Source organism: Hibiscus syriacus, unplaced genomic scaffold (genome assembly GCF_006381635.1).
Source record: "Hibiscus syriacus cultivar Baekdansim isolate YM2019G1 unplaced genomic scaffold, ASM638163v2 tig00110503_pilon, whole genome shotgun sequence".
Lineage (NCBI taxonomy): Eukaryota > Viridiplantae > Streptophyta > Magnoliopsida > Malvales > Malvaceae > Hibiscus > Hibiscus syriacus.
Genome location: NW_024062764.1, coordinates 4,061,690 through 4,086,338, shown reverse-complemented (window position 1 = coordinate 4,086,338; position 24,649 = coordinate 4,061,690). Strand labels below are relative to the sequence as shown.

The window sequence follows — 24,649 nt, the reverse complement described above, 5'->3', positions numbered from 1 at the left end:
AAATAAATAATAATTTGTATTATTAATAATTGAGTAAAGAAAATAGAAATCAATGGTTAAATTACATCCCTTGTAAGTACAATGTATTCTCTGGTGCAAATAAAGAGAGAATGTAGGACGCCGTGATTCCCATTTTCTTATGCTCTCGCACAAAGCCCTAATCTAAACAAAAATGGAGGCAATGGGCAATAAGCTGTACAAGAAACACATTCTCAGTACCATTTTCTTTTCACTGGCTAACTCCCAGTCCCAAATTGACTGAGGCTTGAAAACCAGAATAATTACATTTCTCGATAAGCAATTTCGTCGGAAAGCTGCATGCGACACGCTTTTTGTATATAGGTTTGCTGCAGTTAGATGAAATTAGGTATATTGCGGTGGCTATCTGCAAACTCGCGGATTACTCGTTTCAGCACCCTCCCTCCTTTCCCTTGCATATGCCCGTAATTGCCCGTCCTTCCATTAGTGCTCTTGCTCTCAAGATAATCCGAGGCAGCACCAGCGAGGGCCTTCAACCAAATGGGCACCATTGTTTCAGCTTCTCCCTGCTTTAGATAGTCAGCTGGAAGAGCCTGCACCTGGTTAAACAGAATAAATGTAACAAATACGATTCGACCGAAGTGACATAGAAATTCAAACTATAGGACCTCTTCCCTGCAGTATCACAATGACATTCGTATATAGCATACACAGCACAGTTGAATGCATGGTTTATCGGGGTTAGCTATTACCCTAGAAAAGAAAAAAACTTCAGACAACAAAGGCTAACAAAGTCATATCAGCATTGACACAATGGTAAGGTTGTTCAATGGCGACCTGGCAAACATAAGTCTTATCCAATCAGCAGTCCTGTTACCCTACATTCATTTTGGCATTTCCATGACATGCATATAGGAGCCAAAATCACACCAGGTACCAAACCATCTTTCTCAAAACTCGAAAGCTCAACTTTTAGCTTATTGAATGGGTTTCTTTTGTAAAAGCTAGGCCAGTCAAAAGCTCTCCCTTAGTGATGAAGATTGGCTATGAGATTCATTGGAAATGCTACATAACCCAATTAGCAGAGGGCCCCATCATGTCCTTCTCCTTATAAGATAGGGTTTCCCCTCTCCGGAAGGATTCCTACAGTAGTGCAGAATCAACTAGGGTTACCCTCTCGTTAGCCTATCTGTCCTTGTGCTAGCCAATCTCTGGTAATTGGTCTATGGAAAAGGGTCTCATTTTGGCATTTCCATGACATGCATGTAGGAGCCAAAATAGAACACTCAACATCATAACAGGATGCAAATCGGAAGGAAAATCTGCGTTATTCACATTTTTTAAGCACAAAAAATAAGCCGACACAGCAATTATGCAAGGATATTCATATGTGCTCAAAAAAAGGAGGGAAAGTGGGGGGACAGACCGCTGCTTGTAACCATGAATGCAAAACTTCCCAAGAAAGAATGGTCTTCCAAGTTGTTCTCTCGCTCAAACAGCAAAATGCAGCCAATTGTTGCAATATTGTTGCACACCTGTGGACCTATTAAGGGGGAAAAGCAGAATAATTTCTTAGCTGTGTGGGGTATATACATACACGAGATGCTTTGATGTATCATGGGATGTGAGTGGCTTCATTGCCATTAAACTGGATTAAGAACATATGACGCCAAGAGTTTCCAACAAAATACAGTCAATATATTTGAAATTCAAGAAAACCACATTTACCCGCGACATTGCTGAGACACCGAGCAGAGCATACAATATATTTGATATAAGTCCCTCCCCACTATGGGAAATAACATGTATTGATGTGGCACCAAATGATCCTTCAGGAGAAAAGGTCATTGATTCCAACAAAGAAGCCAAGCCAACTTCCAAGAAACCTAAAAGGCTCAATCAAATCATATAAAAAGGATCATATAATTATCAAGAAAATTCAAGCACAATCAAACCAAAAAAAAAATATAAACAATTATAATCACTGGCATGGGTCAGTAATCCAACTGTGTAATATGATATGAACAGACTCCAAATATATGTGTGCAAACGTCATGGGTTCATCTGTAATTCTATATCTGCCAATGCTAGAGAACCTTAAAAAAAATCTAATCTAGAAGAGAAATAGATATATCAAACATAAGCAGGAATTGCTCAATCATGCTGTCATATTGCAAGGATAAAACACACTGATCATACTCGATACCAGAGTGGATATTACTTCCTACTAAAAGGCAAGGAATATTTCTGTCTCCATATTAAAGAAAAGGAAAAAGAGTTTGTTTGTTTGTTTAAATTGAAAAAAAAAAAGTGTAATTTTTTAAGACAATTGAAACCATAGGCATCAGTTGATTGCCTCCTCAAATAACATGATTCAGATTGCAAACACTGTTAGATTTCAGAACCCACAGGCAAAGAGAAATATCAATTAGGGGCTCTTATCTTTGATGTCACAAGTACAAGGAAACGAGTAGTTAAAATAAAGTTCTTACAAGATAAGTACGACATAGCTGCAAGTGCTGCCCCACGATGCATAGCAGTGCAGCATATAGCTGCCTTTTGAAAAGAGATTTCTAGAAGAGCACCGGATGCAGCCAATCCTTCCTGAGGTTATTATTGAACAGCAAAAAAGAAAAAAGAACATTCAAATAATTTCCTAGTATAAGGCACATAAAATGTCTATGAAGTACATTTCCCAGATTGAATTTCCAATAAAAGTCAAAAAAATAAAGAAAAATGAAAAATAGTGAATAAGATGTATACTACACCTTATGAGAGCCACGAACAAATGTAGATGCAAAATTTGTGTAGGCCTCTACTAGGTCAGGTTCTTGGTCACATACATATGAAGAATTAAGGGACATTACTGAAGATGCTTGAGTAAATCGTTCAAATGTGCTAATGAACAGAGGACCGTACCCCTCCTTGTGACCAAACTCTTCGATAACAAGCGAAGCTGAGGAGGAGCAAATTTCTTGTGAAAGAAAGTTCATTGAATGCTGGTATCTACTATAATATAAATAAGTTTGCATGTGAGCATTTAAGATGTCATTACAGCATGCCATGAGTTATATTTACTTATCGGGAAAATAAAAATAACATCCTTGTCATAGTACCACATGAAAAACCAGCCAAAGACATCATTGATAGATAAGAATATTTGCCACTCCACATTTTTGTTCAGAACCAGAGGATAATAATCAGGCGGATCATGTGAAGTAAAATATTGGCTATATAAGAAAATGAAGTGCTATACAAACCATCTTAGCATCTGCGACTGTACTTTTGCTAATTCTTCAATCATAAGCCAAGACATTAATGATGATTAGGAAGTGCTATTGGGCATGTACCATTAAGTCAAATATGAAGCAGACCTTTTGCATTTATTACAAGAAAGATGATCTTTGGATAAAAATGCCATAATACCTACTAACGCAAATTGCTCCAGAACTAGAGCCTAAATACTTACCAGTTTTGATGTAGCATTCATGACTTTGAAAAGACAAAAAGTTTGTAGACAGGCAATCTAATATTTTGGGCAGAAGAATTTCAAAGTGCTCGCCTGCACAATTAAGCAACATCCAGCATTATAGCATCATTCAATCAAATGACTACATGTCCCCAAGTAAACCCTGAAGTTATTTGTAAATAAGGTGGAACACTGTCCAGGACCTGAGGATTGAATTGCTAGCGAAAGGGCACGACAAGCTGCAGCAGACAAACTACTGTTCTCCATGTGTTCTGAAGCAAAAAGCTTCTCCAGCATAGGCCAAAAAACACTAATTACAGCAATCATGGGATTATCAGTAGAAGCCTCAGATGGCAGAGGCATTGCCAGATGACTGAAGACGATTCCCATCCTGAAAAAAAAAGGCAACCAAGGATTACACCTCAATTCGTATAGCTACACATCAAATCTGAAGCTCCACAAATGATAGAGCGTGATTGCATAAACTGTATCAAGTGTAATATTCAAGTCATTACTCGAAGAGAGTACCTGTGCAGCCCCCTTGTTGCGCAGCCCATAATTTGCATATAAGCAGCTGGATTCTGCCTTATAGAACTGGTATTATCATCGTCAATCTGAAAGAAAATTATGCTATTAGTTGTAAACCAAAATTGAGAACGTAAATTAACAAAGTCTGCAAAAGTTTAAATCAAAAGCAAAACAAAGAAGATGCTACCACAAAATTCAAAAGGAGTTAAATGGTGAATTGACAGTGACATCAAGAACTAAGCAAATAAAATCTACCAACATGCATTTATTCTCATCTGACAACTGCTCCCTCAGCTTCTATGTCAATTGCACCCCATTCCAATTCAGATGTGTGTCTACCATAACAGAATCCCTCTTTCTTTCTTTCTTTTTCTTTTCTTTTTATAAGAAAAGGGCCTCGTTAAAAAACCCCTTCATAACCGTCAAGCTACACAGGTATCTCAACGGACATTGGAAAGAGGAAAAGAGTGCCCAAAATTTTATTACTAAAACATAGAGTACATCTAGGGTAAAACCATTTTAAGTACAAACCGTCCCCACATTACCCTATGCCCGACTTAGCTAAACTATATGCTTCCCAATTAAAACATCTCTTAATATGCCTAATAGTCACATTATTTTTTTTATAGGAATTGCAGGCCTCGTTAAAAACCTCCTTCATGATTAAAGGAGCTTATAGAGAAGCTCCTTAATCAGCAGAAGGAGGAAAAGAATGCCTTAAGATTTTATTAACCATAGAAAGAACACGATACAACCAGGGAGCCACCCCCAATATGAACAAAACACCAAAAACAACCACCAACAATCCTACCAGAACCAGCCTAATCCAACAAAGCAACAACAACAACCTAAAAAAGACTGGCCAAACAAAAAACCTAAACGAGGCCCGATAGACACTCAATCAAACAAAACAACCAGAAAAAAGCCAAGGGTGACAGCTGACTAAAACCATAAAAGCCAACTTCTAACTCAAAGGCCATGGAGCTTTCACATGAAAAGAAAACAAAAAAAACACGCATATGGCCGCCTTTCCACCACATCACCACGTCTTGTTGGCTAAAGACCATCCGAACTTCCAGCTTCAGACAAAAAGCATGGTGTAGATCACCTGAACCTTCTACTCCTTCCCCCGCCATCGTCTTCCGACAATAGATACACTACTGCGCCATTAGACTCACAACCCAAATCTTTCCCAAAAGGCAAGGAATTGAACGTATCCTTCTGTTGAGACTGCCCCAATGCTGGAAAATCAGATTCATAAGTGAATCTGCCATCAAAAACAGACACCTCTTCCTCCCAATGCACCTTACTCTGATGGCTCTTGCTTCGGGAACCCCTATACTTTCTTTTAGGAGATGTAAAATTCCCCTGAAAAAATTGTTTAGATCTAAATTTGTTGCCAGAACCCACCTTAGGTCTCATGTATTGCCTTGCGATACCCTTTGGATTTACGAAAGCGTAGTTGTAAGAACAGCCCTCGTGAATCCCTTCCTCCACCTCCCTTATCTCAACCCGACCATCCAACATGGGGAAATCATTAAAATAATCCTTTGAGCCTACAAAAGCACATGCAGACTCACTATTTTTCCTAAAGGCAACTTCATTATTCCTCTCCACGTGAACCAACAGATCCACTTTATCCTTTAGGCTCACATCTTCCAATTCCTTTGACACTAAGAGACCATCCTGTATGGGAGAATTAATTAAAAAATCCTTACTCTCCACAAAACCACGTGCAGGCAAACAAGTGTCCTTAAAGACATCCACTGCTTCTCTCTCCGCATGCACCAGCAATGTCTTGTGTTCCCCCACTCCCTCCATTTGGGAAAGAACCATCCTCTGACCCCCAACGTCGCTCCTCGGACCCATCATCAAAGCCTCTCCTATGTTCCTGTCCTCCACACCCTCACCCGACAGGATGCTGCCTCTAGCACTAGTCCCCAAACAGCAGAAAAATTTTTCTTCATTCTCAGAACACCTCACGGCCGACTGCACCTCCGAAGAGTGAATGGAACTTCCAGCTTCTTCAGAACCCTCTTCCAGCTCAGGAAACTTAACTGGAAAGGCACCAACGAGCTCCCTCACCTTGGATAACGGGGATACGACTGCCTCTTCAAAAGAAGACGACTCTACCCACTTAATAAAAATTTTGCACCATCCTAACAAGCTGTCTTTGAGAGTTGAGAATTTACTGTCGTCAACAGAACCAGCAATGGGAGCCACCATGTGACTAACATCCTTCCTTACATTGTTTCCCTCGACTGAATAAGGACCAGAGAACTTCTTCCTCCAGAAAACATCACGAGGAAGATATCTCGCCATGAATACTCTAATTTTGTTGCCTTGAATCCAAGATCTATCAACACAGTTGATAGCCTTCCTCGCATCCTCCAGTCTGGTGAAACGAACAAAACCAAACCTACTTCCTCCCTTGCTTCTTTTATTGGGCAATTTCCTTAACTAGATGTACAAAGGCACCAGGACTTGCTTCCGGATCTTTAATCCACTTCAAAGCAATAGAAGAAGCACTTTCTAAAATAAGACGCCCCTTATAGCTCCACTCCAAATCTAGGAAGAGACTTAGCCCAGCTTGAATTGTTTTTAGTTCAACAAGAATCGGAGGGCCTGGTCCGGATGCTACCGAGAAATACCCCAACTGCTTATAATCATCATCCCTAAGCAGTCCACCGATACCACTACACCTCCAGTCACAACTTACAACCCCATACACATTCACTTTAAAAAAAACGGAGGAAGGGGGCACCGATATGATGTGGGGGAAGCTTTCTTCGTAGGAGTAAAGTGCAAATAAACCAAAGTTAAGTCTCCCACAAGACAATCTAGGAGAATAGGGAAATTTGAGTTCTTTGCCGAGAACCAGGCAGCCACACTATATCTAGCCAAAAAGAATAGAAGAGTTTGATCCAACCTTCCATTCTCGAACACCGTTTGATTTCGACATTTCCATACAGTCCACATTATAGCACCCGGGACGAATTTCCAAATGTCCGACTCCGGTAATAAATCAAACCATGAGTACATAAACGCCTTGGGATTATTAGGCAGAATTGTATATATATTCCACAACCATAGAAACCGCAACCAAACCCCCCAAGCTATTCTGCATGAGAAGAACAAATGACAAACAAACTCGGGCCAACCCACATAGCGGGCAAAGAGGATCCTCGATCCCACGAACACCCCAACTCAGTAGAGAAGATTTAACAACCGACTTCTAGTGAAAAACCTGCCATAGAAAAGCCTCCACTTTTGGAGGTGCTATTCCAACCCAAACAAGCTTCGACCAAGACAAATCCGAAACAGACAAGCTTGATACTAAATTAATGCACGATTTAACCGAATATACAACCTCCCTGTTCCCTTTCCAAACACAACAATCATCATCCAGCGATCCAAGACTAACACTATCCAACATTGACAATAACTCGACCCATTGTTCAACTTCCCAATCCAGCATATTTCGCCTCATTTGGATATCCCAAAACCATCTCCCATTGTTTAGACAACCATAATCCGCAATGACCCTATCCTTATTGACCGACAAGGCGAAAAGCCTAGGGAATTTTATCTTCAAAGGAATGATGCATAGCCATCTATCATGCCAAAACATAATGAAATTTCCCTTTCCCACCTGCAAAATAAGATGATTGCGGAAGCAAAGGCCAAAAGCATCATTCGACCAATAGTTATTTATTACTCCTTTCCAAAGCCAAGAAGAAATAGAAGGTAGATTCTTATCCAACAAAATCAACCTTCTATCTAAATTGTACTTACAGCACACCATCCGCTTCCTCCAAGACTCCTTTTCGCTAGTAAACTTACAGACCCATTTCCCTAATAGAGCTCTATTCATCAGATTTAAATGTGATACCCAAACCCCCATAATCTCTCTGTTTTCATACTGTCGGCCAATTCACTCGGTGGATTCGATTTTTTTGGGCCTAGCTCCCCCACAAAAAATTAGTCATTAGTGAATCCAACTTTTTTCGAACAGTATAAGGCATTCTGAGCATGACTAGGACAAACTTTACTAAAACAGCCCTACCCGCAAGGGATAGCGGCGTCGTTTTCCACCTAGCCAACTTCTAATAAAATTTCTTAAAAATCGGGTCCCATAAAGCTACCGAGTTTCGCCTGGCACCAAGGGGAAGCCCAAGATACTCCGTCAGAAAAACAACAAACATACACCCAATTGAATTTGCCCATTCTTTGACAGTTGATTCTTCCATATTAATACCAAATATCTTACTCTTCGATAGATTTAATTGCAACCATGTAAACATCCCAAAAGCGACCAAAATTCTCGTAATATTCTTCAATTGACCTTCTGAAGCGCTACAAAATATTATCAAATCGTCAGCGAATTGCAAATAAGAGAGCGAGAAAGACCTATTAGCGCAACCGATCTGAAATCCATTAAACAAGCCCAACTTTACTGCCTTGGACAGCAAAAGGTTTAGCAACTCTCCCACTAAATTAAATAGCAACGGTGATAATGAACATATTTGGCATAATCCCCAAGATATGTTGAAGCTTTCTTTAGGAGAATCATTTATTAATACCAAAATAGATGTTGTGGATAAGCACTTAAACACATTATACTCCCATCAACTGAATTAAATGGCGTAATCCAAGACCGCCATCTCTGCCCGAACCCCATATACTCCATAATTTTGATCAAGATCGCCCAATCAACTGAATCATAAGCTCCTCTGAAATCCACTTTAAACACAATTCCTTTCCTCCTCCAGTAATCAATGCCTTCATTTGCTATAAAGGAACAATCGCAAATCTATCTCCCTGGAACAAACGCAAACTGCGAAGGGCCAATCAACGAATCTATGCACGCCCTTAGTCTTTTTGATAACACTTTCGACAAAATCTTATACAATCCCCCCACCAAGCTAATGGGCCTATACTCCTCTAATCCCACCGGATTCGACTTCTTCGGAATCAGCGTGATAAAGGAATGATTTACACCTTTTCCTAGCTTTTTTACGGAGTAGAAACCAGTGAAAAATTTCAAAATGTCCTTTAAGAACGGCCAGAATCTTTTAAAGAATCTCTCCATCCGATCCCGGCGCATTATTACTATTCGACGAAGCAATTGCCTCCCAAATTTCCTCCTCCGAGAAGCTGCTTTCCAGAGCGTAACGCTGCTCTTCAGATAATTTAGTAAAAGGCAGGTCCATATCCACCACCTCCAATGTTGGCTTCAAGTTGTAAGCTTTCTTGAAATATCCAAGAACGCTAGATTTTATTTGATAGGGGTCTGAAACCAGCTTACCATTCACTTCCAAAAACATCAGGGCATTAACCCTTCCCCTATTTGAAGCGCACTAGTGAAAGCATCTTGAATTTCGATCGCCATCCTGAATCCACTTCGCCCTAGATTTTTGAACCCAAATTTGTTCGTCTTTTTTATACAAAGACCATAACTCCCTCTTAGCTCTCGCAATGGACTCCATCAAAGCCAAAGTAGACCCCTGTTGTACTTCTGCCTCCAATTCAAAAATGGACTTCTCTAAATTCACAATCATTTTCGACAGCTGCACTTGACTGTTGTTAGACCAGCTTTTGATTGCTTCCTTTAGTTCTTTTAAAATGCTTTCAATTCCCCTCCTTTTTTCCCTCTTCAACTCTTTTATTTTCATTTCCAGCATGTTTTGAAAACCCACCTCATCCATAAGATAATTAAAAGTTTAAAGGGTTTCAGACCCCAATTAACCCGACTCCTTTCCAACACCATTGCATTGTGATCCGAAATTGACTTTGGGAGTAAGACCTGAACAATATCTGAAAACATCACCAGAAAATTAGCATTCACTAAAAAACAATCAAGTCTAACAAAAGAAGGAACTTCCCTATTGTTGCACCATGTGAAGCTCCCTCTAGCCAACAGTAAGTCCACCAATTTAGCTTGAAAAACGAACTCCCTGGATAACCTTATAGAATGAGAATTCTGAGTTTTTCCAATTTTCTCCTCCTGAGACATACAAATTGAAATCACCTCCTAGGCACAAAAGGCAGTCCACTGTGCCAATGAAATTGAGAAGTTCCTAAAAAAAGCCTCCTTCTCCGACTCAACAATAGGGCCATACACATTTAAAAAGCAACACTCCTCTTTGTTGTCCCTGGTCATTCCCTTAATTACCAAGAACCGTGTAGAAATTTGCTGCACCTGAGATACAAACCAATTTTCATCCCATATACTTAGAATTCCTCCAGATGACCCTTCTAAAGGAGACACAGCAAACCCACTAAGATTCTTCCCCCTATCTTTCTCAACATAGTCGGTCTCACCAGTTCTAATTTAGTTTCTAGCAGAAATAACACAGATGGTTTCCTATTGGTAACCACACTCCTCACAACCCTTACCTTTTCCTTCCTCCCTAAACCCCTGATGTTCCACGTTAAACACGAGAAGCCTACCATGATACAAAAATCTTACACCTTATCCAAAGCTATGGGATTAATTCCCACCCTCCTTGCCCCTACTTTTGTTCACTTCCGAAAGTTTCTTGGCAAAAGCGTTATTCTCTCCCCTAAAAGTTACTCTCATCATTTTGCTAACCTGCCAAGTGGACATAAACTCCTCATTTGCTTCAGGATCTTTCATCACAGAACTTCCCACCTACAATTCCACTATGTACTTCTTGCTTGCTCTCTTATACACTCTGTTACAGAACACCATTGTACCACTTCTTGTACATCTCTGGTTCGATGGTGGGGATGAAGAACTCCTTCTGATTGTAATCATGTGTTGCGAACTGTCTAATTCTCTTTCAACAGCAAAACCTCTCCCTCGTAAAACTCCTTCCGAACCTTCTTGCTCCATTTCCACTTGAGGCAAGGCCCGATCATCCCTTTGTTTGCCAAACCCCAGCAGAGCTATGTTCACTGCAGGTCCATATGGTTTAATTCTCAAAATGGGAGAATTGGGCTCACAATTTTCCTCCGATTGAGCTTGTTCATTCAAATTTGGGTTTACAGTTTTCCTTAGACCAATACCCTCATATTCCCCGATAGGATTTCTCCCAGTACCAAGGAGATCTGACACCCCGTCTTTAATATGTTCCCTCTCTCTCTCTCTCCTGCAACAATGATTGTTGTCCCCCACTGTCGCCTTCAATTCCAATTGCTTCTCCTTCTTCCATCCACTGTCTACCCTTATTCGAGCTTTTCCTCAATTGACTGTTCAATTTCATCTTCCACCATTATCGTCCGGCCACCATCCTCATTCTCCGACGATGCATCCTCGCTAAACAAATCATTTTAAGCCCCCTCTGATTTCTTTTCTAAAAAAATCTCTCATTTTTTTGAACACTGAACCCAACTTAACTTTCACCTTAAAGGATCTCCCATATGATCCTAACGTAATCATATTCGGAACATGCCAAAGGAATTATCATCTTGTAAACAAAAGTTTTATTCCTCAACAAACACTAAAAATCTTACATGCTAACTCAAAATGGCAGCGAGTATGCTACGAAGAGAATATTAAGCTACAAAATTGTTATATATCCAATGACTACAGGTTTGTCTCATTTCTATTCATAATACTCTCATTGTGCTTTCTAGTTCCCACATATTTCAACAAATAAGAGCAACACAGTTAAAATGAGTAATGCAAACATAGTCTTGTGAAAGAAGACTACCATAAAAAATGGCATTCTGATGACACATTTTAATACAATAGAAAATTAAAGATACTATCTGACCAGGTATTAAGAAATCAATACATGGTAGGATTTTATTTGGCATGAAATAATAAGATTTGACTGAAAGCAAAACAACATGCCCTTAGTAGTTGATCCAATTCCATTACCAAGGTTTTTTTCACATGAATTAATAAAGAAAAGGAAGATTCATACCATATTCAAGAAAACTAGAATGTTGAGTTTTCAGATCCTACTAGGATGAAAACAAGCTTTATGTTTGTTAGAGAAAGAGATATGAAGTACGAACAATGTTTTTTTCCTCAATATCTCCTTTGTAGTATGTAACTAATCAAAAAATAAAAGAGGAAGAAGACCCAACTATGAACAATGACCAAAACCCAGTGCCCTATCTGGTCTAGGTACATATTGTGGAGCAGAAGTCCAAGAAGGCCTTGGTTCCAATCGATCAGCCCTGCCCCAAAAGTCTCTACAGGCAAAACTGTGTTTTTCCACTTATTAGATTGCACGTAACCAGATTAAACCCCATTTGTTGGAAACGCTGCCTTCCAATGTTGAAAAACACATGGTTTTATCTATGGAGACTTCCAGGGCAAGATTGATCGATTGGAACCATGGCCTTCTTGGACTTACGTCTGCACCACAATATCTACTTAGGCCAACTAGGGCAGTGGGTTTTGGTCATGGTTCACAGTAGAGTCTTCAATCGATTCAAAGTTTGTTAGGTGAATCAATTCATACTTTGCCCAGTCAACTAGTTCGAGACATTACTGGATAATTGATTCAAATCGGTCCACCCAAATCAATTCAAGAACTCCTACTCAATTCGAGTTTTGAGTTCGATTTTGGTGACTCAATTAGAGTCGTGTTTAATCCCGGAGGACATTAAATTGTCAATGTTGTTATCAATGCATTTTCAACTCTCACACCACATGTTATTAAGCTAAAACAGGCAATGTTACAAATTTGGTCCAATCATCGAAAAAAAAAGGATTTTGTTTTAATCCTTGAGAACAAGGATCTTTTCCATGTAGGGAATATTTTAATGGACTTCTATAAATAAATGAATATTCTAGTGGGCTATAAATTTTGGGCCACTCATTGTAATAGGTTATAAATATAATAGGTTTTAGGGTTACAATGATATGAGTGATCATTCTGGTGCAATCCTTGGTTCTTTTCAGGAACCGGATGGTTCTGGACCTCCAACATTGAAGGAACTTAAAGCTATCCAAAGGGGTATCGCTTTCTTTACCTCTGTCCTAGGGAGGGTTAAAGATAGGTTGATCATAGAGAGTGATAGCAGAGTTGCAGTAGACTGGATCAATAAGGTTGTCTCATGTCCAGCTGTTTATGGTTTCATTGTTAGAGATATTGTTGAGTGTCTTAAAACTGTCGGGGGGGTTGTTAGATGGATTGCAAGGACAGCTAATATGGATGCCGATGCTCTAGCAAAGGCTGGTATAGGTTGATTATTATGTTGTTGACTTCTATAGTTCGGTTTTATGGCTCAAGAATTGTTGTAAGAGTTCTACTTGGATTTTTCTTTCCAAGGTTGTAATTCTTATTTTCTTCAATGAAATTATAAGGCACTCTTTTCCTCCTTCCGATGATTAAGAAGCTTCTTTACAAGCTCCATTAATCAAGGAGGAGGTTTTTAAAGAGACCTTCAAATCTTATCAAAAAAAATGATATGAGAATTATAAGAGAAAAAATATGAATTAAATCAGGTTCTAGTCGTTTCCTCTACTGCTCTGTAATATTCTTTTGTTCCTTCTCTGTCTCTAACTATTTCATTTCATTTATGTTTTAATCAATTACATAGTAATCCCAAGGGAAGAGTGAAATTAGTTGGATATCAAAATGTCCAACATCATACAGGTTTTTTTTAAGATATCAATCTTTTCGGGTAAAATGGCTTGCAGAACCCAAAAAAGCAGAACAAGGGATAATCCAAACCATGGCTAGCATAAAGTTGCCAAAGAACCATATATGACATACTAGATATCTACTCTAGGTTTCTATAGGAAGAAGCAAATGAATCTTCCACCAAAAACAACATTCAGTAAGGGCGAGAGGTCAAGTATTAAAAAAATAGCATTCTTTCTTCTTCAATAAAAGATAAGGGACTTTAGATAGGGATGTAGCTCAAATAAGACCTGAACAGATAATAACTTGCATGGCTACACTCAACAAGAGCATATGAGAAATTCAACATACACAGGCACCAAGTGGAAAAGACTAAAGATTCCTAACAAAAATATGAAACAAAAGTACAACCACAAACGAGATTCCTAAAAAAGCAAAACCATATCAAATAGAACTCCAATTTGTCTGTTATTAGAACAGCAACCATGGATAACCTATGAGGAGATGGATGGTTGGATACCACAAAGCCTTCATGCTGAAACGATGACCCAGCTACGCAGTAAGTACAAACCATAAATAATATTGGGTTGTATTTAAAGCCCATCTAGCAACTAGTTTGTGAGTAAAAGCATGTGCCATGTTATACATGTCTCACTATTTATAGTTATTGTATCAAACTAGTTTTATTCTACACCCAAACAGTTCTATCCTCTCTTCACTCGAGCATCATGATGCACAGTTACAGTCTCAAATTGCAAAACCTCTTGATAATTGCTACAATCAGGGATGGACCGAGAGGAGGCCCCTAAAAATTTCAAATTCCTATATACTTTAAATATTTTTTATAAGAATATTTTCTATTGAGAATCTGGTTTCGCCCACCTTAAATTTTATAAGTTCTCCCATTCTTAAAATTTTATAAGTTCGCCCCCACTAACATAAAATCCTACGTCTGTCCCTAGCTACAATAGTAAGCAAAAAGTGCAACAATCATTAAAAGAAATCACAACTTTTTTGTTAGCTCCTTTAATACCATTGTCTCAATTTAAAACTATTAAAGGAAACTATTTGCTACAGAGAATCATGGAAGATATTTCTATAACCCAATACAGCTACTAGCAACAACACAGAAAGGAAAAAACCACCTAACTATATTAATAGACCAATTACTAAAAATTGTAACTCACAAGTTTCCCAATAGCATCATAGCTAGATGATAGCAATTTAGACAACAAATTGTTCTGCAGCTCCTTGTTAGATACATGACCAAGGACCAAGATGATTGCAGTAACGACTTCTTCTTCATCTTCCAAAGGAAGACACTTCTTCTCCAAAGCCTGTGGGAAGAAATGATAAAGAAATCAAATTACTGAATGAAATGATGAGTAAGTACCTAATCTCAAGAAGAAATATTAAAGAATAATATATGTTTTGACCCCTATATTATAACGAAACTGACACATAGACCCTTTTACTATTTCTTCGGTAACTTTGGCCCCTCTACTTTCATTTTGTCACCAGACCCCTTGCCATAAATGATTAAAAAGCTTACACAGCACAATGAGATGCTTCCATGTGCCAAAATAATATTAAAAACATTAAAAATTCTATAAAGAACTAAAAAAATCATAAAATCCTAATAAATATAAAATATTTCAAATTTTCAGAATCTATATTTTCAGTGACTTTAGCCCTTCTACTTTCATTTTGTCATCATTGTTAGCCCTTTGCCGTTAACCGTTAAAAAAACTGTCATAGCCAAATGAGACACTGCTATGTTTCAAAATAGTTTAAAAACATGAAAAATCTGAAGAAAAAAATCTAACTCTTTCTCAGAGTTATTCTATTTTTCTAGAAAATTATAATTTTATGAATTTTTAATTTTTTTTTAAAAAGTAATTAACATAATTACATTTTTAAAGAAATTCATCAGAGATTCTAAAAAACACAAAATTCTGGGAAAATCTTAGATTCTTTTTCAGAGCTCACTTCTCTATAATTTTATGAATTTTAAATTATTTTTAAAAAGAAATTAAGCATAATTGCACTTTAAAAACATATATAATTTGAAACTTTTAATTCTGAAAATTTGAGTATTTTAGTAATTTTGTGATGCTTGCAGATATGATCTATTTTTTATAACTTTTAATGTTCTTTTAAATTGTTGACCCATGGCAACACTTCAAATCATTAGGCCACATCAGTTTTTTAAGAGTTAACAAGAAGGGGTTAAAACTGACGATGTAATGAAAGTAGAGGGGTCAAAGTGCCAGAAAATAGTAAAAGGGCCAAAGTGACAATTTCGCTATAGTACAGGTGGGAAAACATATAATAAGCCAAAAGAATACTTTAACCATAAAAAGTAATGAATAAATAAAGCCAAAGAAATGATAATCAGAAAAAACATTGGCAAACAAAAGAACATGAAGAATAAATAAAATAAATCCAGAAAACTTAACCACAATTAGATGAAGCAAAAAGTATTCACTTTAAACATATAAAAGAACATGAAGAATAAATACCTCTCCTATCCACAAAAAGATATCCAGATTTGATGGCTCAAACATCACAGCAGAAGCATCTTCGCAAAGTTTGCGGAGGGCAGATGCACAAGAATTTGAGGAGAGAGGTTTTGAAATCCCTGCAGCAAGAAACAATCTGGAAGTAGCAAATTAGTGAAATAATGAAAAATTATTTATGTAAGATGATTATAATATATTCTAATAGAAAGAGAGCAAGCCATTGCTAAACAATAGAAAATGGGCATCCTTACAGTAAAGGTCTAGCATTAATTTGCAGGGTAGATAGCAACTTGGAATAGGAACCAATAACATCTGCCGCTGATCTGTAAACCTAGTTAAAAAGAAAAAACCTCCCGAGCAAATTCATTTTTTTCAACAAACCTATATTGTGAAATAGTATCCATTGCAATTAACCAATAACAACTGACATACAATGCACATGAATCCCTTGAGATCATCAGATGGCCAGGAAGACAACGCTGTGATCAACTGCATATCTACCAAAAAATCGAAAGTGTGGCCCCCTTGCAAGACTACATCGGAAACCTGTAATTGCAGGAGTATGATATTATTAGTATTACGAGAAAATATGAGGGACAGGTATGTTTGTAGAGTCAAGATGGATTCCCCCAAATTAGCAGCTGCTAGGAAACAGCTAGAGCATTTTGAACATCAAACGGAAAAGTGTGGCATGCATGACTTAAATAAAGATTAAACACAAAAACCCACGAGAAAGGTGTAAGACAAAAGGACTTTCCCAATAAATGCAAATATGGATATATATATACATGTCTTAATTTCCCATGCAAAGATGGAAAATTAATATCAATGCACCAAGAATTCAGAGGAAAAAAGAACAGTACATAGACTAATGTTGTGCTTACCACATTAAGGGCAAACAATTTTATTTCCACCTCTTTCCAACGTATAGCTGCATTTGTGGAAAACCAACCACTGAAGAAAAGCTGCAAATGGAAACATGGAAAACGATACAAGATTGAAAGAACACAACATTTTGTCATCGGAACCACTGAAGGGGGAGGAAGGGAATGTAACAATATAGAAAAGAGAAAAACATTATATGCTGATTAACATTCCTCACAAATAGGTAAAGTAATGTTGGTTCTAAAAGCTCAGTGATCATGATTGTATATCAAGCTTGGATCAATAAATAAAACAAGTGCTTGAACAGGAATAAAAAATAATTAAACCAATAAAGATGATTTCATCTTTAAGCAAGAGATATCATTGACCAGAACAAATTGTAAACTGGTAAAAACCATATGAACTTTGATTATTTTACAGCATCGGCACCTTTTGTACAAATGTAGCAGGTTGCAGTAGATGACACATATCCGCCAAAAGTTCAACAAGATCCATCCTAAATTGGACAAGACCATCTGGCAAGTCGAAAGTTCCACTCTCATCATTAAATGTAGATTCATCCACCTATGAAAGACAATTTCAACATATTAGTCTTTATTTTCAAATATAAATAATATAGACAGACATCCACATGCACGCATCACACTGACCTAAAAATGATAAGAGATATTCAACAGAGTAACATCAAATAGAAGCAATGGTATAGTAAGAATTCATGTCGTTGTTAAAAGTACATCATAGATGACCAAATTTGGGGCCATCAACCCAATTACACCCCTAAGGGCGTGCAATAGGAGTAGTGGGTAATCATTTGGACAGCTTTTTCTCACCTATCAGCTTGTTATTAATGATAGTGAGCATGAAATATTCAAGAGTGTGAATAATAGACCATGATGTCCCCTAAAAATGTGTGCGGATAGTCTATTTCTGGGAAGGCTTTCATGCCCAAAAGGCATTCAAATTGCAAAGGCAAATTATATCACTAAGCTACAAGAGTGGCACAGTTGTATCGAGGTTAAAAACGCATTCATCCGAACACGAGCCCAAAAAGGTTTACCATTGGACCTCCACTGCGAAGTAAATGAAGGTTCATCATTAAAACAAATTTCAGCCACTCAAGCCAAAATACAAAAGATTGCAGTATGCATCTCAGAATTAAGCTTAGAGCCAAAAAATGATAGAACCTATCAGTAATGTTCAAATATTTCTGTTTACTCATTCCATCTTGCTTCAACCAAAAAATATGCTGTCTAAAATAAGATGCAGAATACTAATAGTCTAATACAATTAACATGCAAGACAGGAAATAGAATTTAGCCAAACTAGTTGAGATATCCATACGTCCAGCTCCAATTGATTGCAATTTTGCTACATGTTTTCAGCTTTTTCCCCTTTCACAGAACAAAATCTTATTTTCCCCAAATTAATAAATCGAGTTTCAGTGCAAACATGATAATTACATATCTTAGTTAGAGAACCCATGAAACTCTTCCTTTTTTATAGAGAGGACTAGAAATTATAGCAGAGGACAAGTAAAGGATAAGGAAATAACCTGAGCACGTAGCAGAAGAGCATCAAGTAATGCTGAAAATACAGAAAAAAACATGCCTTCGACATTTTTCTTATTTGTACCATCAATGTCAAGATTAAGTATGTAGCTTGCAAGACCAGACCTGGAAATGAAAGAAGATTGAGAGCCTTCAAGTAACAAAATTCAACAACAAAAAAAAACATTTATTCTACAAAACAATATTTCTTTCAGCAGAAGTGTTTCAAAATATACCAAAATTGCAAAGTTGAATCCGCAATATCCCAGTCGTCACAGGGAAAAGCGACACAGCTGAAAGCAGAAATTACAGATTACACTAAATCTGTGATTAAACAAATGTCAGGATGAAATTTATGAATGAAAAGCAAAAGGTACCAAAACAAAGACCAAAAACTGGAAAATTGTGGTGGAGAATGCATCATTGCATCTATCACGGCCTCTTCTCAAATTGTTATCCCTTTTGCATATGACGGTTTCTATCATGCTTATAAAGGATCTATTACATGTTTGATAAGCCTTTAACACAAAATGCTCATATTAGTTACCCTGTAACAACACACCAGTAGGGGTGTTCATAATTCGATTAAAACCGAATTAACCGGCTGAACAGAAATTTCGGTCAGTTAACGGTTAATGGTTTTTTCAAACTTCAGTTATCAGTTAATTAATCAAATTAACAGAAATTATTTAAATATTTAATATATTATATATTATTTAGCTTTAGTGGTGTTTAAACTTCAGTTTTAACCGAATAAACCGAAATATTAAATATTTAATATATAATATATATTATTTATAAATTTCGATTAACCGACCAAGTAACCAAACTTAGTTCGGTTCGGTTAACGGTTGAAGGGAAAAAAAGTTGGTTAATGAATTTTGGGTAATTCGGTTCGGTCGGTCAACCGATTGAACACCCCTACCCACCAAAGCAAATGCCTCTCTGCTCATTTGACCACAATTGGATTTTGACACAGCAAGGTAAGGATGATTAAAAAACATGTTCACTCGCTTCCGCATCAATATCAGAATGCAATTGTTATTGGTGAAATGGAAGTTTATGGATCAAAACATCACCTCAACAGAGCATCTGTCAGAGCCCGTGCCTCAGCACTTGCCTCTACAATCAAAGATGGTTCCTAGCATGCATTAAAGTGTGGAGCGTTAATAAGGAAGTGATATGAAGATAAGCCACCTTAGATAACATCACTAACAGCAATGAGATGCCTGGTATAAATTTGTGCATGTATATGTGAAAACACTGTTTTCAAGGGAGCAGTGTGCAGGGCACCAAATCCTTAAATCACCCAAGGTGCGGATAAAGGAACTCACCTGAGTGAAGTAGCATACAATGGATACATGTGCATATGATTAAATTAAAAGTATCTCTAATAATACATCAAAAGACTGGTTTAATAGAAGTAATATTATTGGATCCCCATCAGATATACAGAATACTTACAGCCTGCCCAATTTCGGACATCAAATATGCAAGGCCGGCAATCACCTTCACATCTCCCCCCGTAAGAGCAGGTAGAAGAAGCATTTCTTTAAGAAAAGGTACTCTGCATAGCAAAACTTGAGGCAGCCCCTGTGAAAGCAAGCATAACAGATGTAACAAACAAAAAGATAAAGGTTTACAAACAAGAAAAGCATATAACTAAGGTCAGAAAGCAGGAATCATACCTCATGACGACTCACTAGTTCAACAAGAACTTCAATGGCCAAGTCAAATGAAGAGGGTACCTTAAACCCCAAAGAAAATATAAGTGCACAATAATTACTTGGCTCAAAAGTCATCATATTGAGAGTTAAAGTTTACCTGTAGTGAATTGAATACATAATTAAGCAGTGGATGTGTTGAAAATGAAACTTCAGGAATCTCAGAGAAGCACCCAGCTCGAACCTAAATAAAAGGAGAAAAATGTAATGGGGGTGATGAGAGCCATAGAATCAGTCGCCTAACAGCTTCGTTCATCATTTTTTTGAGTATATGGCTCTAAAAGGGTAGATTTTTGTAAAAATAAACATGCTAACTCAGGCAGATGTAGCAATTAAAACGCAATTATGTTAGAACCGACATAATTTTAAGTAACTATCTTACCCAACTGAGTAAGCAACGGAGAACTTTTCTGTTCCTTTCATTTGGTTGCATTCCACCTTCAAACTTATTTTCAGATAACTGGAGTAGGAATTCAATAATCATAGGAGTATGTGAAAGGAGCTGCTTTACATAAAAAATAGAAACATTGATAAAGGGGCAATTAAAACAGTAACCAATGAGAGGGAAATTAAAAAAAGAAAAAAGAAACAAGTCAGAAAAGATGGCAAACACAAAATGGAAAATAGTAGACCTCCTGTCCATACTGGTTTCTGTGAGATGCACTTATTTTACAATCAGTATTTTGGGTGTCAACAATTTCTTCTGGTAGAACAGTGAGCATCTCAAGTACGGCAACAATCCCATCATTCTGGGTCGGCAGATTTTGTATACTATAAAAAAGCTGTTCAATGGGTTTTCCATGCTCAGCAGAACGAAGTATAAGCGCAGAGAGTGCGAGGCAGATTTGGGTTAAAAGCTGTTATCAAAAGAAAACAGAATCTTAGCAAGGAACGGATCTTTTTCTTTCTACAAAATATAAAAGAAAACCATAGTCTTCACATGTAAATATAAAAAATAAAAAGCATCACCTGTGGAGGTCCCGAACCAAACCTTTTAGCAGCCACAAGAAGGGCATTAAGCAAAGCATCTTTAACTCCCAACTGCAAATAATACCCTTCATTCTGGATCTGCACCAAAATATTTGGAAAATGCAAGAAGCGTATTTTATCTAATCCGTCTCAATACTAGTAAAAGCAACCCAAACACGCAGCGCAAAAGCAAGTATGTATAGACTAGAGAGAACGAAGTGAACTCCTCGAAAGTTTTAAACATTTTCAAAAACCTGAGCATACCTTCCGTTTGAGAATCTGAGCGGCAAAAAACTCCACTTCATAATCAGAGAGGAAAGGTTGATGATCGGAGGAAAGGATGGAGGTGGCGACCTCCCAGGCTGCATCGGTCTGTTGGAATTGGACCAACCACTGATTCGCTGCGACACGATTACAAGATTCTTTGTCATGATTCAGCACATGGACTGCCTGCGCCACCTTCATTCGCAGCTCCATTTTTCTGATTCTAAAATTCTTAACAAAGCATCAAAAGCCAACGGCCTTAGACCAGACAAAGATGCCAGAAATTCCTTTGATTCATTTCTTCATTTCCCCTCCTCAATAATTCCTTCAAAAAATTTAATTCAACAAAATTACAGCTATACTATTTTTTCTTCCGTTAATTATTAACCATAAAATACAAAATATCCTCCATTTCATTTTCCATTCAACAACATGACGAACCAGAATTAACCAAACCAATAAAATTTACATTAATCATAAAACTTAAAACAAAATGAAGTCGAAAGTTACCCCATTAAGATATGAATCCAATTCAAATTCATGAAAATAAAAGCAAAATGTTATTTGCAATTCTAGATTTTCTAAACAACCCAAAAACCCTAACCTTCAAATTTTGGGATTTTAAATAGAGAGTAGAGCGAGGGAAGGGTGAAGTAAATGAAGCGCGGAAGCTGATTCTAGGCCTGATAGCAGTGGGTCATCACTTTAGAGCTGCTTTTCAAGGTTTCCGTTAGGGTACAAAGAATGAGGATGCAAATGAGAGAGACGGAAAGTGGAAAGTGGAAAGTGGAAAGTAGAAATGACCACAAACGGCGGAAGAAAGGGATGATTGAGTATGGAAAAGGAAAGGACTGGGTAGAGGAACGGCCTGACGGCGGCCGGAGAGTATATTTGATGTATTGCAACACGGAGGCCGATGAGCAAGCGACGACGGAGAGTGAAAAAAAAGGGAAGAAAATGTTAAATAAAAAGAGAGAAAGGATGTGTTTTTAGGGTTTCCCAAATTATTGCGGTGAACGATAAATCATGCACACTAACTGTTCGTCGCAAAAAAAAAACATTATTATTATTAAAATTTGTTCTTTTATCAAATTACACTTTGTTTAATTTAATAGTTTAAAATATTTCATACAAAAATATATTAATAAAATAACATTATAAAATATTTTTATAATCTAAATGAAAATTTTGTTAATAAAATATCTCAACATTAACGTTGAAATTTATTTTTAATATATCAAGTAATTTTTAAATCTTATATTATGAAACATGTATTATCGTACTACCTTATAATCATACTGTTTTTTCCCTCAATTCAATCTTGTTTATTCTTTAAAAATTCGTACCTAAATAAATTTAATCATCAAATAATCTTCCAACTATTAAAACTATAATAAAATCTAACTTATGGGACGTTTGGGAATGCTTGTGGAAGTACTTTTAACTCAAAAATTGTTTGAAACATAAAAATAATCTCAAACATCTCATTCTAAAAAAAATCATATTTCAAAGCTAATAAACTAATAATGTGACACTTTTACCTCTAAAATATTCAATTTGGATTGGATAAATATTTCTAAACCATATTAGAAGTTAAATTAATAATGTTAAAAATATTTTGATGTTTCGATATAACAAATTAAATGTTATTGGATTTCAAGATTTTCTAAATCATTTTCAAATATATATTCGATCAAACTATTCGAATATCAAAATATTACTTCAAGTTTTTTCAAGTGTCAATTTCAATCCTTACTCAAGTGTGTTTTAATCTTTTAAACAAATTTATAAAGTATTTCGACCCTTAATCGAGTAAAAAATATTTTCTTAATAAAACTCAAACCTTAGAAGTCAGATTGCCCATAGGGTATCGATACCCCCAGAGGGTACCGATACCCCTTGTAAGATTTGACTCCAAGAAATAACATATGGCTTTGAGGGTACCGATATCCTCCCAAGAGGGTACCGATACCCCTTGTAAGATTTGGCTCAGAGAAATAATAGATTGCTCAGATGGTACCGATACCCCCAGGAGGTACTGATACCCCCATCTATAACAGTCGAAATATTTGAATTTTACACAGCAGGGTACCGATTCCCTATGCATGGGTATCGATACCCCCCGACGCTCCAAGTTGTTTTATTAATTGTTTTCACACACTAACGACTCTATTAACTCCACTAATGATCCCCAATGTTCAGAAACGATCCAATGAGTATTTAAACAAGCTTAGAAGTCATTGATCAATAACAAGAAACAACTATCATCAAGAATCAAGAGATAATAAAAGAGAAAGCATCAAACCTCAAGTTTGAGCATTTTTCAAGTTTATTTCATTCAATATTCATTTTTGCTTTCAAGAACACTTATTGTGCTCAGTTGTATTATTCTTGAGTGTTCTTTCTTTGTTCTAGAATTATACAAACATCTTTCCTTGTGAGGATTTTCTTGTAAGTTTGCAAAATTTGTATTGTTCTCTTTGGGAGAGAATGTTCTCAAGAATTTGGGGTATAATTCTTGAGGGATTTGTAAGGTTACTCTTTGTCCTCAAAAGAAAGACAAATTAATGAATTTGTGGAAAATCCTTAGTGTGGATAGCTAAGGTAGTGGATGTAGACTTTGGTTGAGAAAGTCGAACCACTCTAAATCGCTGTGCAAATATTTTCAATTTTCTGCAAAAGCTTCCACCGAAATTTTTATTGCCAATTCACCCCCTCTTGGTCTATTCCATCGATCGATTAACTCAACAATTGGTATCAGAGCCTCACTCATTTGAAGGTTTAATCGCTTCTTGAGTCGATTCGGGAAGAGTTACATCGATAATCAAGTCATCAATGGCCTCCACTTCAAACTCCGACTTCGGTCTTGATTCATTGCCCGTCAACAAGCCTCCTTTCTTCAATGGAGCTAATTATGCTTATTGGAAGAATATGATGATGTATTTCATTCAAGCAAGTGACATGGGAGCATGGAATATTATAGAAGATGGATACATCAAACCTTCCACTCATCCAAGATTGTGGAGTGAATGAGATACGAGAATGTTTCATCTCAACTCCAAAGCTATCCATATTATTTTTTGTGCTTTTGGATCGGATTAATACGGGAGAGTTTCATCTTGTACAACTGCCAAGGAGATATGGGACAAATTACAAGTCACTCATGAAGGCACAATCGAGGTACAAGAATATA

The 24,649-nt window shown here is 37.0% G+C and overlaps 1 protein-coding gene across 1 annotated transcript; it reads right to left on the bottom strand.

Annotated features, from left to right (window-relative positions):
• LOC120129556 (transportin MOS14) lies at window positions 1-22,471 on the bottom strand. Its single transcript, XM_039147025.1, has 25 exons — window positions 22,061-22,471; window positions 21,457-21,781; window positions 21,193-21,291; window positions 20,856-21,080; window positions 20,606-20,725; window positions 20,324-20,407; window positions 20,188-20,247; window positions 19,964-20,092; window positions 19,579-19,640; window positions 18,736-18,792; window positions 18,505-18,625; window positions 17,382-17,516; window positions 16,952-17,032; window positions 16,500-16,613; window positions 16,319-16,398; window positions 16,068-16,203; window positions 14,733-14,882; window positions 3,977-4,062; window positions 3,652-3,839; window positions 3,449-3,541; window positions 2,748-2,935; window positions 2,472-2,583; window positions 1,708-1,865; window positions 1,406-1,522; window positions 1-578 (listed from the first exon to the last, which is right to left on the bottom strand). The coding sequence occupies exons 2-25, from the start codon at window positions 21,667-21,669 to the stop codon at window positions 354-356; spliced, it is 3,033 nt and encodes a 1,010-aa protein (XP_039002956.1). The 5' UTR covers window positions 21,670-21,781; window positions 22,061-22,471; the 3' UTR covers window positions 1-353.
• Between the last annotated feature and the right edge of the window lie 2,178 nt (window positions 22,472-24,649).

What these genes read in the sequence shown, in the direction of transcription:
- LOC120129556 (XM_039147025.1), bottom strand. Translation starts at nt 21,669, where the DNA reads ATGGAGCTGCGAATGAAGGTGGCGCAGGCAGTCCATGTGCTGAATCAT. An exon ending in ATGATGCTATTGGGAAACTT is followed by an intron (nt 4,063 to 14,732) that starts GTGAGTTACAAT and finishes ATTTTCTTTCAG; the next exon opens with ATTGACGATGATAATACCAG. An exon ending in ATTCATGGTTACAAGCAGCG is followed by an intron (nt 579 to 1,405) that starts GTCTGTCCCCCC and finishes CTGTTTAACCAG; the next exon opens with GTGCAGGCTCTTCCAGCTGA.